This window comes from Emydura macquarii, unplaced genomic scaffold, assembly GCF_026122565.2.
Source record: "Emydura macquarii macquarii isolate MOO-44397 ecotype Brisbane River unplaced genomic scaffold, CSIRO-AGI_Emac_v2 contig_3477, whole genome shotgun sequence".
Classification (NCBI taxonomy): Eukaryota; Metazoa; Chordata; order Testudines; family Chelidae; genus Emydura; species Emydura macquarii.
In genome coordinates, this window is record NW_027133614.1 from 2,265,181 (window position 1) to 2,280,394 (window position 15,214).

At 47.5% G+C, this 15,214-nt stretch overlaps 2 protein-coding genes across 4 annotated transcripts in view; one reads left to right on the forward strand and one right to left on the reverse strand.

Annotated features, from left to right (window-relative positions):
* The window catches only part of DHX9 (DExH-box helicase 9), a 59,194-nt gene extending 54,880 nt beyond the window's left edge, over positions 1-4,314 (forward strand). For both annotated transcript variants that reach the window (XM_067535219.1, XM_067535220.1), the window contains one exon: positions 3,776-4,314. In XM_067535219.1, coding sequence (XP_067391320.1) covers positions 3,776-4,097 — 322 coding nt within the window. In that variant the 3' untranslated portion in view covers positions 4,098-4,314. The remainder of the gene's footprint in view (positions 1-3,775) is intronic.
* A 7,452-nt stretch (positions 4,315-11,766) lies between these two features.
* SHCBP1L (SHC binding and spindle associated 1 like) overlaps positions 11,767-15,214 on the reverse strand; it is a 52,481-nt gene continuing 49,033 nt past the window's right edge. For both annotated transcript variants that reach the window (XM_067535080.1, XM_067535079.1), the window contains one exon: positions 11,767-12,035. In XM_067535080.1, the coding sequence (XP_067391181.1) occupies positions 11,799-12,035 (237 nt within the window). In that variant the 3' untranslated portion in view covers positions 11,767-11,798. The remainder of the gene's footprint in view (positions 12,036-15,214) is intronic.

The window sequence follows — 15,214 nt, forward strand, 5'->3', positions numbered from 1 at the left end:
GGATTAAAAAATATCTGGAGTAAAATCCCCGACCTTCCTCGGCCACTGGGACTTCCTCCACCGCCCCCAACATGAGGAGCGACTCAATCTCCTGTACCAGGAGTTGAACCAGGGCAGAGTCCCCAATGGGGGACAGCCTAGGAGGGGCGTTGGGGGGGAAGGCCATGAGTTCAAGGGTATACCCTTTGGCAATCACCTCTAGGACCCACCGGTCTGTAGTAATGGCTTCCCACTCTGTAAGAAAGGGGCGAAGCCTATCTGCAAACGGTCGGTCAAGATCCCGGAGAGAAGGAAGAGTACTACCCTCCTGCACTGGGTCAAAAACGTTTATTGGCATTACCCCCTTTAGATGGCCCTTGTTGACCCCCCGCAGAGGACCCTTGTCGGCCTCCTCTGCTTGGGCCGCGGTAGCGCTCACGACCTCTCCTCTGCTGGGCGGGTCGAGGAGCCTGCCTGGGTGGGGGTGGTGGTTGCCTCTGGGCTTGTGGCCTGGACTGCCGTCTGGAGGCCTAGGGGGTATATAACCCAAGGGACTTCAGGGTGGCCCGAGAGTCCTTAAGCGCATGCAGCTTTTTGTCTGTCTTTTCTGAAAACAGACCCAGACCATCGAAAGGCAAGTCTTGTATGGCCCGTTGAACCTCCTGGGTGAGGCCAGACGCCTGCAGCCACGAGCAGCGGCGCATAACGACCGCCGAGGCCATTGCTCTACTAGTGGTGTCTGCCGTATCGCTAGCAGATTGTAGCACAGCGCTTGCCACCGCGGCCCCCTTCTGGAGTACCGTGGAGAAGTCTGCCTCCTGGTCAGGAGGTAACTGGGATGCAAACCTTTGCATAGAGGCCCATAAATTTTTATTATATTTGCCGAAGAGGGCCTGGTGATTAGCTACTCTAAACTGCAGCACTGCAGTAGAGTAGATCTTTCTCCCAAATAAGTCTAGCTTTTGGCCTTCTTTGTCCTTGGGAGTGTTCCCTTGGTTCCCCTGGCGGTCTCTCTGATTGGCCGCATCGACCACCAAAGAGCTAGAGGAACTCGAAGGGTTCTTTGGGAACGTAATATTTCCTCTCCACCCCCTTGGACGTGGAAGGTAGAGAGGAAGGGGTCTGCCAGAGATTTCTGGCAATCTTCATGACATTGTCATGCACCGGCAGGGTTGCCCGTGATGGCCCTACAGAGCTCGAGGGCCCAAAGAGGGGGTCCTCCTCCTTGGACATGAGCTTGAACTCCATGCCCAAGTTCTCAGCAGCCCTTTTCAAAAGGTCCTGGTGGGCACGGAAATCAAACGGGGGCCCTGTGATCTCTGGCCACCGCCTCGTCTGGTGATGAGGAGGAAGATAGGGGTAAAGGTCCAGTGGAGGGTCCCTCCCCTGGGTCCGAATCTTCCTCCGAACCCTGCCCTTGAGTCTTAGTGAGAGGGGGCATTGGGGGGGCCACCGCAGATTGCGTCGATATGGAACCCTGGGGCATAGGGGCATTCCAGGGCCCCCAATATGGCCACTGCCAAGGCACCTGGGTCCACCCAGGGGCTTGCAGGGTAGGCAGCTGCTGTCTCACGGCCCTCTTGTCACCCGAGCCTCCCACACGTCGCTTATTCCGCCGACGTGTGGATCGGTCAGAAGAGGATGATGTGGACCGGTGCCGACGCCTGCGGTGCCGGCGATAGGAGGTCGGGGATGACGACGATGTAGAGGACCTGCCCCGGCGGCGAGATGACTTGCGGTGCCGCTTACCCCCTTGAGAGCGAGAGCGGTGCCTACGATGGCGACGCTGAGGGGACTCCATCCGCCCAGTCATTGGTGCCGGGCCCATCGGTGCCGGCAGGGGCTCTTGAGCTACCAGTGCCGCCGGATGCGGGCCACTGACTCTTGACGCGGCAGACAGTGACCAGGATCGGTGCCGGGACGGGCTCCGCACTGGAGTTTGCGAGCCCAAATTACGGTCCCTGCTCAGGTCAGAGCTGGACCTGCGGCGGCTCCGGCGATGAACTCGGGCCTGCCCACGGTGCTGCGGTGCCGAGTCGCTCAACGACCTAGAGTCGGAGGTCGGAGGGGAGCCGACGCTCTCCACCCTCCGTGACCGTCTGGAAGGAGACCTGGATTGAGAGCGTCTCCAACCACCGGGACCACCCAGCGCGGGTTTGCCCCGAGACGCAGGTCCCTTGTCCCTCGGCCGAGGGGGGGACGGAGGAGTAGGCATGGCTATGAGGGCTCGTGCCGCAGTGAACGCCTCCGGCGTTGACGGCCCTTGCAGGTGCACTCCCCCACCCCCAGGAGTCGGGGGAGGCAACCCGCGCAGACACACCAGGGCCGGAGTAATCTCCACGGACTGTGGCTGGGGTGTCTCCGTACTCCCTCCGCCCTGCGGGGGCCGGGGGGAGTCTTTAGGTGCGGCCAGGGGCCGTGCCGTCTTCTTCGGCCCCTTTGGGATCCGCTGCGGTGCCGAGAGCGGTGCCGGTGGGGGGGGCGCTCCGCACCGACGACACACTCGGTGCCGACGGTGACCGGGACGGCTCGGAAGCTGGTCGGAGCGCCGACTCCATTAGGATCGCCTTTAGCCTCGCGTCCTTTCTTTTTGGGTCCGAGGCTTAAAGGATTTACAAATTCGGCATTTGTCTCGACGATGTTGTTCACCAAGGCACCGGAGACAGCGGTCATGTGGGTCACTAACCGGGAAGGCTTTAGTACACAAGTCACAGTTTTTGAAGCCTGTAGAGCCCGGCATGACTCCAAGAGAAAAAAAAAAACCCCGTCCGGGGTTCTCACTTATCACTATAACTAACTACTTATCTAACACTATAACAACTATTCAATTCTAAACTCTAAAGAACAGTAACAACAGCTAGGGAATGAGCTACTTGCACACAGCAAGAGGCGATAGTTCCAGCAACTGTCACAGGCGGAAAGAAGGAACTGGGGACCCGCGGGGCCAGCAGCGCCCTTTATACCGCGATATGAGCGCAGCACTCCAGGGGGCGCCTGAGCTAGCCCTGCGGGGCTTACTAGGGAAAAAGGTTCCGGGAATCTGTACACTGGGCGCGCACACACCTATATTGGAATGCATATGAGCAATCACTCGAAGATAGAACTGTGTTTTCTGTATGTCACTGGGCCATTGTTAGCAGTTGCTTCAAATGGAAACGGCTGAACCACTTTGGTTAAAATTCAGCCTGAGGCAGATAGCTGGCATGAAAAACTTCAGTCCAGTGATTAAACTTTGGCAGTTATAAACAATTGAAAACAGTCTTCTAATGGGACGATAGGCAGCCTTATAATAGGCAGCCCTGCCTCTAATAACCTGTTTCCTCCCTTATTTGTGATATAGATAATTTAACAAAGTGAGAGAGACTCAACTGAGTGGAGTATAGGTAACTGATCAAAATGAGGGACTGACATCTTTTTTTCTTTTCTTAAACATTCCACATGAGGGGCAAAATAGGCAGCCCAGCACATCCCACATAAGCTGAAAACTGCCACCTCTATGTGAGTTGTTTTTGACAAAGTCTGTGTCAGTGGATAGTTCTCTCAGGTTTAGAATTTTTCAGGTTTTTGGGGATGGGTCTGGTTCTGGACCACATGAGAGAACTCCAGGCTGCTTTTTAATGAAAATTTACAGGGAGCAAATCTGTAAATTGGGTTTGGGATTTGAGCACACTGCTTTGCTGCATAAGAGAAGTTGTGTGAGTTTTGTATTTTTGGAACCTCACCACTCTGATGGTGGTGAAAATACTGAATTCTTAAAACTTAACACCCACAATTTTAAGAAATTTTTCTTTCCTAGGTTTGGCGATGGCCCTCGTCCACCCAAAATGGCTCGATATGATAATGGAGGTGGATTCAGAGGACGGGGAGTTAACCAGCGTGGCTCTGGCTACAGAGGTGGAGGCTATGGTGGTGGATATAACTCGTACCGAGGTGGCTCTGGAGGAAGAGGTTATCAAGGTGGTTCTGGGGGAGGTTATAGAGGTGGTGGGGGATACAGAGGGTCTGGGGCAGGGTATCGAGGCTCAGGTGGGGGATATAGAGGGTATCAAGGTGGTGGGAATAGAGGTGGTTATGGAGGTGGGTATGGGGGCCAAGGAAGGGGTGGTGGTGGTTATTGAAATCCACTGGATTCTTCCTTGTATTCTACAAAAAAGTGCATGTTTGCTTCTGGAATTTCTTTGATAATACAGAAGTCTGTCATTCTACTTGTTCACAGTAGCTTGAAACAAATTGTTTTAGGACTAGTGGTGATATGTAAAATATTGAGTCCTTACTACAAAGTACCACAGTCTGTATACTTTGTTCTTAATAAAGTGTTCTGTTTTTAAGATTGAACATGTTTTGTCTCTGTATGATGTTTGGATTCTGGACTTGGGCATGGCTGTTTTCTTTTTAGGTTTAGCACTTGTCTGTAGGAGGTATGAGAAATTTGAGAGATACGTCTCTTTGTTCTGTCCCAAGGGTATAAAAGAACATGTGGGACAGATATCAACAATTCTTCAGACTTCTATGTACACACTGATGGTGGCAAATTCGCCACTGTCAGATCGATTTTTTTTTTTTTTTTTTTTCCTGGATCAATTGAGCGGCAGTGAACACACACTCAATCAATCTGGAAGTTGATCTATTAAAACCACCTCCAAAAGTGTAGCGCTGCGTCGACAGGAACGCATTTTCCCCATCGGCACAGCGGAGACGGCGCGATAAAGGGAAGTTATGAAGTCGACAGGAGTTACACAAGCTTCTTTGTGTAGCTTGCGTAATTCCTGTCGACTGCTGCTGAATTTTGCCAGCAGTGTAGACCTGCCCTCAGTTGCTGATTCAGGCCATGATTGCATTGAATGGACAAGCAAAAGTTTGGAAGTCATAGGACTTTGTTAGTCAATACACACAGCTAGGTGTAGAATACACTGTATTTAATGGGTATTATGAGCACAGTATTAATATAATATACACCAAATGTGTTGGGAAGTTATGTTAAGTATTGTGCTCTTCCCACAATTCTGTTCACTCATGTCAGGTATCCCACAACACTTCACAATGCTGAAATCAGCTTTGCAGTTTACAAAATAGGAAACTTGACAAAGCAAAGATGCATGAATGCTTTGTATCAAGTCCAGTTAGGGTATATTTTCATGGCTCATCAGCACAAGGAATATAATATTCAAAACAAAATATGGGAAAGTACAGCGAGATACATACCAAGGACAAAGGTGGCACAAACTACTGGGTTAAACTTAAACTTCAAGTGATGTGTAAAGAGTCATAACTTGTAAAATCATTACCACTACTAACTGAAATATGTATCTTTGAAGCATACCTATATAACAAGATGAATAGGCTGCAAGAATTTGCTTTCCAGGAAGGTATGTACATCCTTTTTTGTATTGTACTGCTTTGTCTTTAAACAGTATATTTGGCTAAGTTGGGTTATTTGGTCTTGAACACTGTCCACTGCTTGGTTACTAGAATGTGTTGCATTAAAGAGAGCTATGCTAGACCTAGCAAGGTAACATGGGCTAGTTTCTCTGGTACAGATACAAGAACCTCCAAGGGAAGCTGATGCAGAGATGTTTGCAAACTCTGAATTCAGAGGTGTGAAAAACCCCATTAATCTAAACAGATATTAACTTGAGCAGTGAAATAACTGTTGTATGAAGAGAGGATTTCTGCTATCTGCTCACTCTTCTAGGAGTCACAGCACTTTGGCATCAAGAATAAGTGGTCTTGGGAGAATATCATCACTTGTCACCACACATCCCCTCCTTAATCACAAAAAAGCCCTCAGAGTCCAGCAGGTTTGACCTGCTGCAAGGGAGAGACAAACTTCAACTCAGGGAGGCATATAAAACTGAGGGGAAGCCAAACACAGGGAATTCAGCAGAGCTCCCAGGTGAATTTTGACACTAATGAATTGAGTCCAGGGCAGAATGTGAGAGAGATCTCATGCTTGTAATTGGGTGGTATCTCAGGTGAGAAGCTAATTTTGTGGGCAGAACTTGAGTATCACACCCTTCCCCTTGCCCCCACTACCCTTGATTTTAGGAGTTTAATCCTAAAAAAAACAGCCCATCCCTCCTCCTCCCACAAGCACAGAAGTCATTAGTTAGTAGTAGAGTTCAGTAATTACCAACCTTGGCTGGATGTGAACTGGTAATGTATTGCTTAAAGACTAGTCCATTACCAACTATCTGAGGTATCCATTTCTATTTTTGATTTCCTTAATATAATGTGTAATGTAGCCTATTGTACTAAATTACAGCAGATATATACTGAAACAAAGGTCCAGAAAACTGCTTTTTGTAATCAGACATGTATATACAAAACCACTGAATAAATAAACCAAAACAGATATATATGGCTGTAGGAGAATTCAGATTTTGCACAATTTCTATCCTCTCAGCTACACTAAGCTTGTTAAGTAATCTCTGAACAGTGCTAAGAATTCCCTAAAGGTTTCTCTTGTTAAAGTATGGAGAAGTTCTTACTCTGTTTTAGCAAGGCACAATATTTTTTGGAGGTGGGAGAAGGCAGAGGTCTGATCTCTTGCTAACCACCAACAACGTTGCCTTTTGGGGACTCGAACTAGAGGCCATGAAAACGAAATTTAAATTAGATGTCTTGTGTGTTTTCTCAATGTATCTATATGATGGGAAAAATCCTGTATAGTACAGCTTTCTGCAGCCCAATGTCACCCACAATTCTGCTACTTACAGGCTGTTCCCCCACTCTGTCTGCTGTTTCCAGAGGCAGTTAAAAGCTGTAGCATAGCCTGTGCTAGACACATCCCCTTCCCTGACCTTCTGCCTCCACCCAGCAGTTGGTGGTTCTCTCTGCTCCCAACTTTGCCTTTTACATTTTTGGGCATTAGCAAGCAACCTTCTTTGTTTTCTCCTCCTCCTGGACCAAGTATTTAGAAGCAGGTGGCTGAAGCCACCAGAGCCTCCACTGCAGTGCCTCTCTGCTGAGCTCCTTTGCAACCCTTACAGAGATGGCAGAGCAGCTGCACAAGCACCAGGCTAAACCTAAAAGGCTCTACAGAGAGCAAATTATGCTTTGCCTGTTCTCAGCCAGCTACCCTACAGTGCTAGGCACACAGCTTTGAGTCAGACAAGCATGATGAGACCCCTATCCCTTCAAGAAGCTGTGATTTCATTCCAGAAATGCCCAACTGGGTGGAAAGAGCAGAACAGGGAGACCTAAGGATGAAGACTTCATTCAGCTGGCTCAGGGGCTAAGTCCAGAATCATGTGCAAAGTGGTATCCACAATTCAGATCCAAAGCAAATTCCCCCCTTCCAAATGCTCTCCTTAAACAGTAATTCCCCTGCACTCACCTTTGAAGAAGTAATCAGGGAGGAAGGAGTCTCTTGAAAAGGATAAACACACTAGCAGGCATATTCTGATTCTACAAGCTGCAAGAGCCAAAGAATGCTCTCACATGTGCTTAAGATTGATGCTGCTATAACACTTCTAACAAAAGATATGGTTATTTCATCTTAAAGGGACTTCAGCCCAAAGATCCAATGGACAGCAAAGTGGAAGGCCATCCTTAAAAGGGAATCTGATGCCTCCTCAAAGTATCTCTGGAAGCCATATTCTTTGCTTTAGTTTCAATGTCATGGCTATAGGACCTCAAAGCCCTTAAGGGCAAACATCAACTGGACTTTTATACTTAAGAAAATCTCCCGAATACCAGCATTGGTGGCAGATGCTTCAATGGATGCTCACGGCTAAGAGACTAATGACTTCATCCCTACAAGGTAGATACACTCTCCAAACAAATCTTGTGCTCCTCTGAATTCACAGGATCTCTCATTGGAGAAAAATCAGACAAGAGTCTAACAGTCCTTCCCCTCCTCACTTAGTGGCTTTATAGTCCCCTCTTAGATTACTATCAGACAGATGCTCTTTTGGTCCATCCTTCTCACAGAGGTTCCAGAGGAAAGAGAACATATGTCAAGGGAAAACTTTGGAATTGACAAGTGATCAGACAGCCTAAGGGTGCTCCCACAACCTCCATGAGTTCATTATGACACAGTGAGTGTGCCTCCATTTAGACTGAGTTTGGAGGCAGGATTTCTCAATTTCCAGATGAATGGCTTTCTTTTACCACACACAAGTGGATGCAAGAGAGGGTGCACCAGGGTTACTTCCTCATGTTAAGGGCCCACCCCTTGCTTCTTCATCCAGTCTCCCATCAGCAGTGACCCCACAAAGCATTAGTAGGTCTGAAATGAGATTTCCCATCTCCTGAACATAGGCGTGATAGAAGTTCCCCCAGAACAACACTTCTCGGGGTTTTACTCTACTTCATAGTTCAAAAGTGTGCTGGAGGAGTCAGGGCCACATTCAAACTCAAGACACTTCAAATAGATTAAGAAAATTCTGGATGGAGGCCCTAGCTTTGATAGTCACATCCCTGTCTCAAGAGCATTTCCTAACCTCAGTGGATTTGTCAGACTGTGCCCCTGCCACCACAGACTTTTAAGATTTGCTTAACAGCACAGATCACTAGCAGTACCAAACACTGCCATCTGGTCTCTTTTCAGTCCCCAGGGATTTACAAAGATGCTGGCGGTGATCATGGGCAGACTCCAGATCCCAGAGTATTCCCCTGTATCTCTTTTTGGATGAGCTTGTAGTGCCATGATCCAAACTCTGAATCTTCTGCAAGCGGACGGATTTGTGATAAACATGAAGAAAAGTTCCTGGATTCCCTCGACAAGGATTATTCATCTGGGTGTGGAGAAACACTGTAAACAACGGTAGTCTGTTGACCATCACTCAACAGATTCCAGAAGATTCAGCATCTGATATCTATGCTGGACCAGTGCATAAGCCCAACCATAGCTGAATGGCTTCAGCTACTGGGCCTGGTGGTCTCGTGCACAAGCATCTCCCCATGGGAAAGATCATACATCAAGTGCCTCCATGGCCTTTCGTCTGAAGGTATGAGACCTGTCTCCGGCGTACGTGCAAGATCAGGTACTGGTCCTAACCCAGATCATCAACTCCCTGAGATACAGTCCTGGGTAAGTTCTACAGGGCAGCCTCTATATGCCTTCCAGACTCAGGTTCTTAACACCAATGCCAGCCTGGACAGATGGGGAGCATATCTGGAGCTCTGGGAAAAGGAATCATAACATCAATCTCCTGGAACTCAGAGGGTCAAACCAGCTGTTCTGAGCCATGTGGAAGGCAACTACATCCAGGTGAGTCAGAAAGCATAACGACAAAGACATACATAAACAACCAAGAGGGACAAGGAGCGTACCTCAGCTCTATGTGCAGAAGCAATGGAGATAAAGGAGTGGACAGAAAAGATTTTCTCTTACATAAAAATCCACGTAAAAGAGAAGCTAAACCAAAAGGCAGACTGGATTAGCTCAGCCATTACAATGTCAGTACCCCAGAATGGTACCTTAACCATGAAGTCTTCAACCTAAATTGCACAGATGTTCGATTCCCTTCAGTTGACCTACTTGCCAGTCACAAGAATGCGAAGTGGCCAAAACATTTCACCAGGGAAGCAGACCCAAATCTATGGGAACAGATGCTCTGTCACACAAATGGCCTCAAGGCTGACCGTACACTTTCCTGCCCTTCTTTTTCATAGGGAAAGTGAACCAAAAGATGAGGTGAGAACCAGCAAGGATGATAACTCTACTGGCCATGGAGACCCTGGTTTTCTGAAATGATAGATCTAAATCTGAAACCACCATTGCAGCTACTGGTGAGGTCAGAAATCCTTTATCGAGGATCATTTCTCCATCTGGACGCAGCCCATCTTCATCTGACCGCCCAGCTGTTAAAAGGGATGTGTTAGGCCAAGTATGGCTATCTTCCAAAGGGATAGGGACTCTGCTGTCTTCTAGGAGAGGTTCCACAGTAAAATCCTATTCCTCCATCTGGACCAAATTCAGTATTTGCTGTCAAGAGCACAGAGTAAATACAAGAGATCCTGGGACTTCATTTAAATGGGATTATCTTCAGAAAGGAATGGATAAGAGACTTCAAGCCAAGCACCACAGTTCACCAGGTGTCAGCCCTCAGTAGTGTACCGGTTGCAGGATCCTCTGGCTCCTTGGCCAAGAAGCCTCAGGTATCCAGGTTCCTCAGAGCAGTTTGACTGGCCAAATCAGCGGTAAGTGGTGCCTTTCACTGGTATGGAAAGTCCTAACCACCCATCCCTCCCTTTGAAACTCTGCAATATCTGTATCATGTTCTCTCCATCAAAATCTGTTGCCATTATAACCATAAGATGAGGCTGCTAGTTCTGGAACTCATCTATGCAGGAACTTCACTGTGTGTTCCATGGTAGCAATGGGGTGGTGCTAAAAACTTCAAAAACGTTCTTGCCTAAGAATTCTCCTTTCCATGCCTCATAGGAGATGGTCCTCCCTTAATTCCGTCCAAAGCCGCGGCAACTGACTGGGAAGTTGTAGCACACCTTAAATGTCAGATGAGCACTAAAGATTTGTATCAAGTGTACAGAATCTACAAGGAGATCAGGCTCTCTACTGGCTTCTTTTCACCCAACATATCAGAGCCTTCGGATATCCAAGCTATCTCTGGCCAGATAGATCAGACTACGTATCATGGAGGCATAAAAGGCAAGTGCGTGTCTGGTCCAGAAGGAGGCCCATTCCGCACGACCCCTAGCAACCTCTTGGGCCGAATGAGTATGTGCCTCCACTGCAGGGATCTGCTGAGTAGCGACATGGGACATGGGCTAACACCTTTATCAGACACTATAGAAAATCATCTGAAGAGGCCTCCTTTGGCAGGAGGGTGCTGCAGACTGTGATCCAGTAGTAATCTTGCTTTTTGAACAGTCCTGAATTTTTTTTCCTCATTTCTCTTATTCCTCCCTACTCCTGTCCACAGATCACTTCTTCTCTTATGTAGCAGAATTGTGGGAGATGCTGGACTGTAGAATGGAAAATGTCCTACCTGATAATTTTCTATCTGCTAGCAGCATCTCCCACAATTCTACCCATCCCGAATGGCGTGTCAGCTGAGGGTCAACGTTTTATTTGGATAGTTACCTTCTAAGCAAGGACTTATTGTACATAGTTACTTGGGTGGCATTGGAATTATTACTAATTCTCTACAAGTTTTTACACAGCTTTTGAATGAATCATCTAGCAAACTGGAGAAGGAAGTGTGGCTAGCACAGGCTGTGCTACAGCTTTGAAATGCCTCTGCAAACTGCTGTCAGGAGGGGCATAGCCCATACATAGCAGGATTGTGGGAGACACTGCTAACAGAAAGAAAATGACCAGGTAAGAGATTTTCCATTATATATGCTGTTTCTCGTGCAGCCCTACTGATCATAACCACAATAGAAGGGCTACCATGAATAAAATTATCACTGGCATTTTAAGCCAGAGTTGTCTAATCCTACTTGGAGTAGGTCTGGATAATGACTATGTAAGGCTGTTCTACATTAGTGCTCAACTGTTATTGCCAGTGCAGCTCTACCAGTGGTAGTAACGGTGGGAAAACTTAAGGATACGACTACTGTAGACAGTGTTGTGCAGTGTTATAAAATGACCTTTCCTAGCTCGCTGAGAGGAAAAATCCCTGTTCCCTATTTAGACTATTAGGTCAAAGTAGCTACATTGTTACCAAGGACTGAAGGTGTGTTTTAGAACTAGAGGCTCTAAAAGTTAGCAAAGCACACAAAGGGCAACTCTAGTCATTTTCCATAACATTAAATTCAAAGAAGCATTATTCAGACTAACAGTCCTCAACTTAGAGTACTATTGCTTTAATCAAACAATTGTTATATACTAAAACGCCTCAAATGCATGTTTAATTATTAACTATGCTGAGACCCTTGATATCATCTAGTGTATTACTATTCATCTCTAGGCTCAACTCATGCATTAGTTTGGAAAGTGTATCTTCCTCTGCATCTCCGGATGCAGTAAATTCCAGTATCCCTCCTGTAGTAAAGAGCTGGTCCGTAGGCTGAAGGATGGTCACTCCATAACCATTGTTACTATAAATGTGATTATTTTTCATCTTCAGTTTGGGGACAGCAACAACCTGTTAAGGATTCAAAACAGACTCGTTTTGAAGGATGTATTGTGTACTTGGACACTTAAAAATGACCTGAAAGAGTGCTTGCACTGTTCACATTCCAAAGAAACTCACTTTCCTTTATAGTTCTAAGTATTCATCTCAAAATGGCAATGCCTAATCCAAATAGACTGTCTCAGAACTGTTAAAAGATGCAATCTAATGCAAATCTGAAAAGACTTAGCAAATACATTTTAACTTCTAAAAATACTGGTTTTTTGTACTAAGACTATAGTTTCAATTTATTTAAATTTGATCAGACATCCTTTCAGATTCCCCACTTTCTACTGTTAATATAAGCAAGTATTTTTCACAAAGTATAGTATAACTACTAGCTGGCAATCCATTCACCACAGCCAACTCTATTACCCTAACAGTTCACAATGGGACTGAAATTGTCAATATTCCATTTTCTGACTGAAATCCTAATACTGCTCAGCAGTTTGACAGCACATTTACAAAAAAACCCAAAACATCTGAACTATCCCATATCCAAATCAATATTTATTACCGATAATGACAAGAGAACATTGTGAAAACACATTCACTCAGAATTTAAACATGAGGAAATTTTACAATATCTCCTTGTTCATTTATTCCTTATGTATGGTTTAATGCCTATATTTTTACGCCTAGTGTCATCCATATTATGATTGTCTCAATGAATACCAGATCAGTCTTGCTTAATTTTTTTAAAGTGCCAGTTCCTACAAGCTCAGCCTCATAACTCAAGTGAGTGATTAACCGTTGGAACAAATTACAATGGGAAGTTTTGCTCCATCTTTTGATGGCTTCAAATTTAAGATTAGATGCCTTTCTGGAAAATAGGCTTTAGTTCAGTCACAAGTGGTTGGGCTCCACAAAGGGGTCACTCTTGAAATTCAATAGCCTGTGATCTACAAGTGGTCAGACTAGATAGGACCATTAGTCTCTAAGTCATAAACTATGAAAACAAGCAGTAGCTGTCTTGGCCCATGAGCAAAATGCCATTACATGTACAACTGATAAGCACTGCATTCTTGTACAGACATCTATAGTTCTAACAAAAAATGGAGGATTAGCCTGTTATCACACTTAACAGTCTTACAAATGGGAACTAATGTGACAGAAGTAGACTTAAGAGGATCTACAGCTGTAACCAGTCAAAGCAGCAGGAAAGGGAAACTTCTTCACACCAATGCCTTCTCTTCAGTGGGGGGGGGGAAACAGGGTTACTTACCAGTAACTGTTGTTCTTCGAGATGTGTTGCTCATATCCATTCCAATATAGGTGAGTGCGCGCCCCGTGCACTGGTTCCCGGAACTTTTTTCCCCTTAGCAAGCCCCGTATGGTCGGCTCAGGCACCCCCTGGAGTACCGCGCTCATGCCACGGTACATAGGGCACTGCCGACCCCGCGGGCCCTCAGTCCCTTCTTTCTACTGACTCCAGGACAGAGGGTGGGTGTGGAATAGATATGAGCAACACATCTCAAAGAACAACAGTTACTGGTAAGTAACCCTGTTTTCTATCTTCGAGTGATTGCTCATATCCATTCCAGTATAGGTGATTAAATAGCCATACCTTGGAGGTTGGTAGGAGTCAGCGTTGAGCTGCTCTCGCCAGTACTGCTTTGCCGAAGCCTGCATCCTCTCTTGCCTGCTACACGATGGCGTAGTGGGACGTGAAGATGTGGACCAACGACCAGAAGCGGCACCTTCACCTGCTCGTAGCAGGTCCTAATGCAGGCGGTGATCCAGGTGGAGATGCGCTGGGTGGAGACAGATGAACCCTTCATCCAGTCCGCCACTGCCATGAACAGCTGTGTTGACTTCCGGAATGGCCTGGTCCGCTCAATGTAGTAGACCAGGGCTCATCTGACGTCCAGCGAGTGCCATCTCCGCTCCTCCTCCGAACCGTGCGGTTTAGGAAAGAACACAGGGAGGAAGATATCCTGGTTATAGTGAAACTGAGACACCACCTTAGGCAGGAAGGCCAGGTGGGGTCTCAGTTGCACATTGTCTTTGTAGAAGACAGTATGGGGGGCTCCGAGGTCAAGGCTCTAATCTCAGAGACCCTCCTAGCCGATGTGATGGCCACCAGGAAGGCTACCTTCCACGAGAGGACGAGCAGTGGGTATGTAGCCAAAGGCTCAAAGGAGGGGTCCCCTCAGTGTGGCAAGGACCAGGTTCAAATCCCAGGGAGGCACCGGGTCATGGACCTGTGGATACAGCTTCTCCACCCCTTTGAGAAACCTGAGAGACATTGGGTGCAAGAACAGCGACCTCCCCTCCAATGGATGGTGGAAGGCTGAGATGGCCACCAGGTGCACCCTCAGGGAGGCCAGGGCCAAGCCCTGCAGCTTCAGGTGGAGCAGGTACTCCAGTATCGCCTGTATGGGTGAACAACTCGGTGGGATAGCCCAGGACTCCGCCCAACACGTAAAGTGCTTCCACTTGGCTCGGTACACCACCTGAGTGGAAGATTTTCTGCTACCCAGCAGAACCTGTTGGACCTGCACCAAGCAGGCTCTCTCTCCCTCTCTCAGCCACAGAGTAGTCTCCAAGCTGTCAGGTGGAGGGAATCCAGGTCCGGGTGCAGCAGGCAACCCTGGTCCTGTGAGAGCAGGTCATAGCGCCTCGGGAGCGGGAGCAGCGTGGCGATGGACAGGTCCAGCATGATGCTGAACCAATGCTGTCTCGGCCAAAATGATGTCCGCTTTGTCCCTCTTGATCTTCAAGAGGACCTTGGGCAGCAGCGGAATGGGGGGAAACGAGTACATCAGGGTCCCCGTCCAGTCTATAAGGAACGTGTTGGAAATGGAGCCCGGCTCACGGCCCCAGAGCAAGCAGAACCTCAGGCATTTCTTGTTCCAGAATGACGCGAACAAGTCCAATTGGGGAACACCCCACCTGCGGAAAATGGAAATCACCACCTCCGGGTGCAGAGACTAGTCGTGGCGGGGTAGAAACGACCTGCTGAGACAGTCTGCCTTGTCGTTCCTGACCCCCAGGAGGTGAAAGGCAGATAAGTGGAAGTCATGCCTCACCGCAAGGTCCCAAAGTCGAATAGCCTCTTGGCAAAGGGCTGAGGAGCGCGCCGCCCCCCTCCCCCCGCCTGTTGATATAAAACATGGCTGCCATGTTGTCCATCAGGATTTGTACCATCC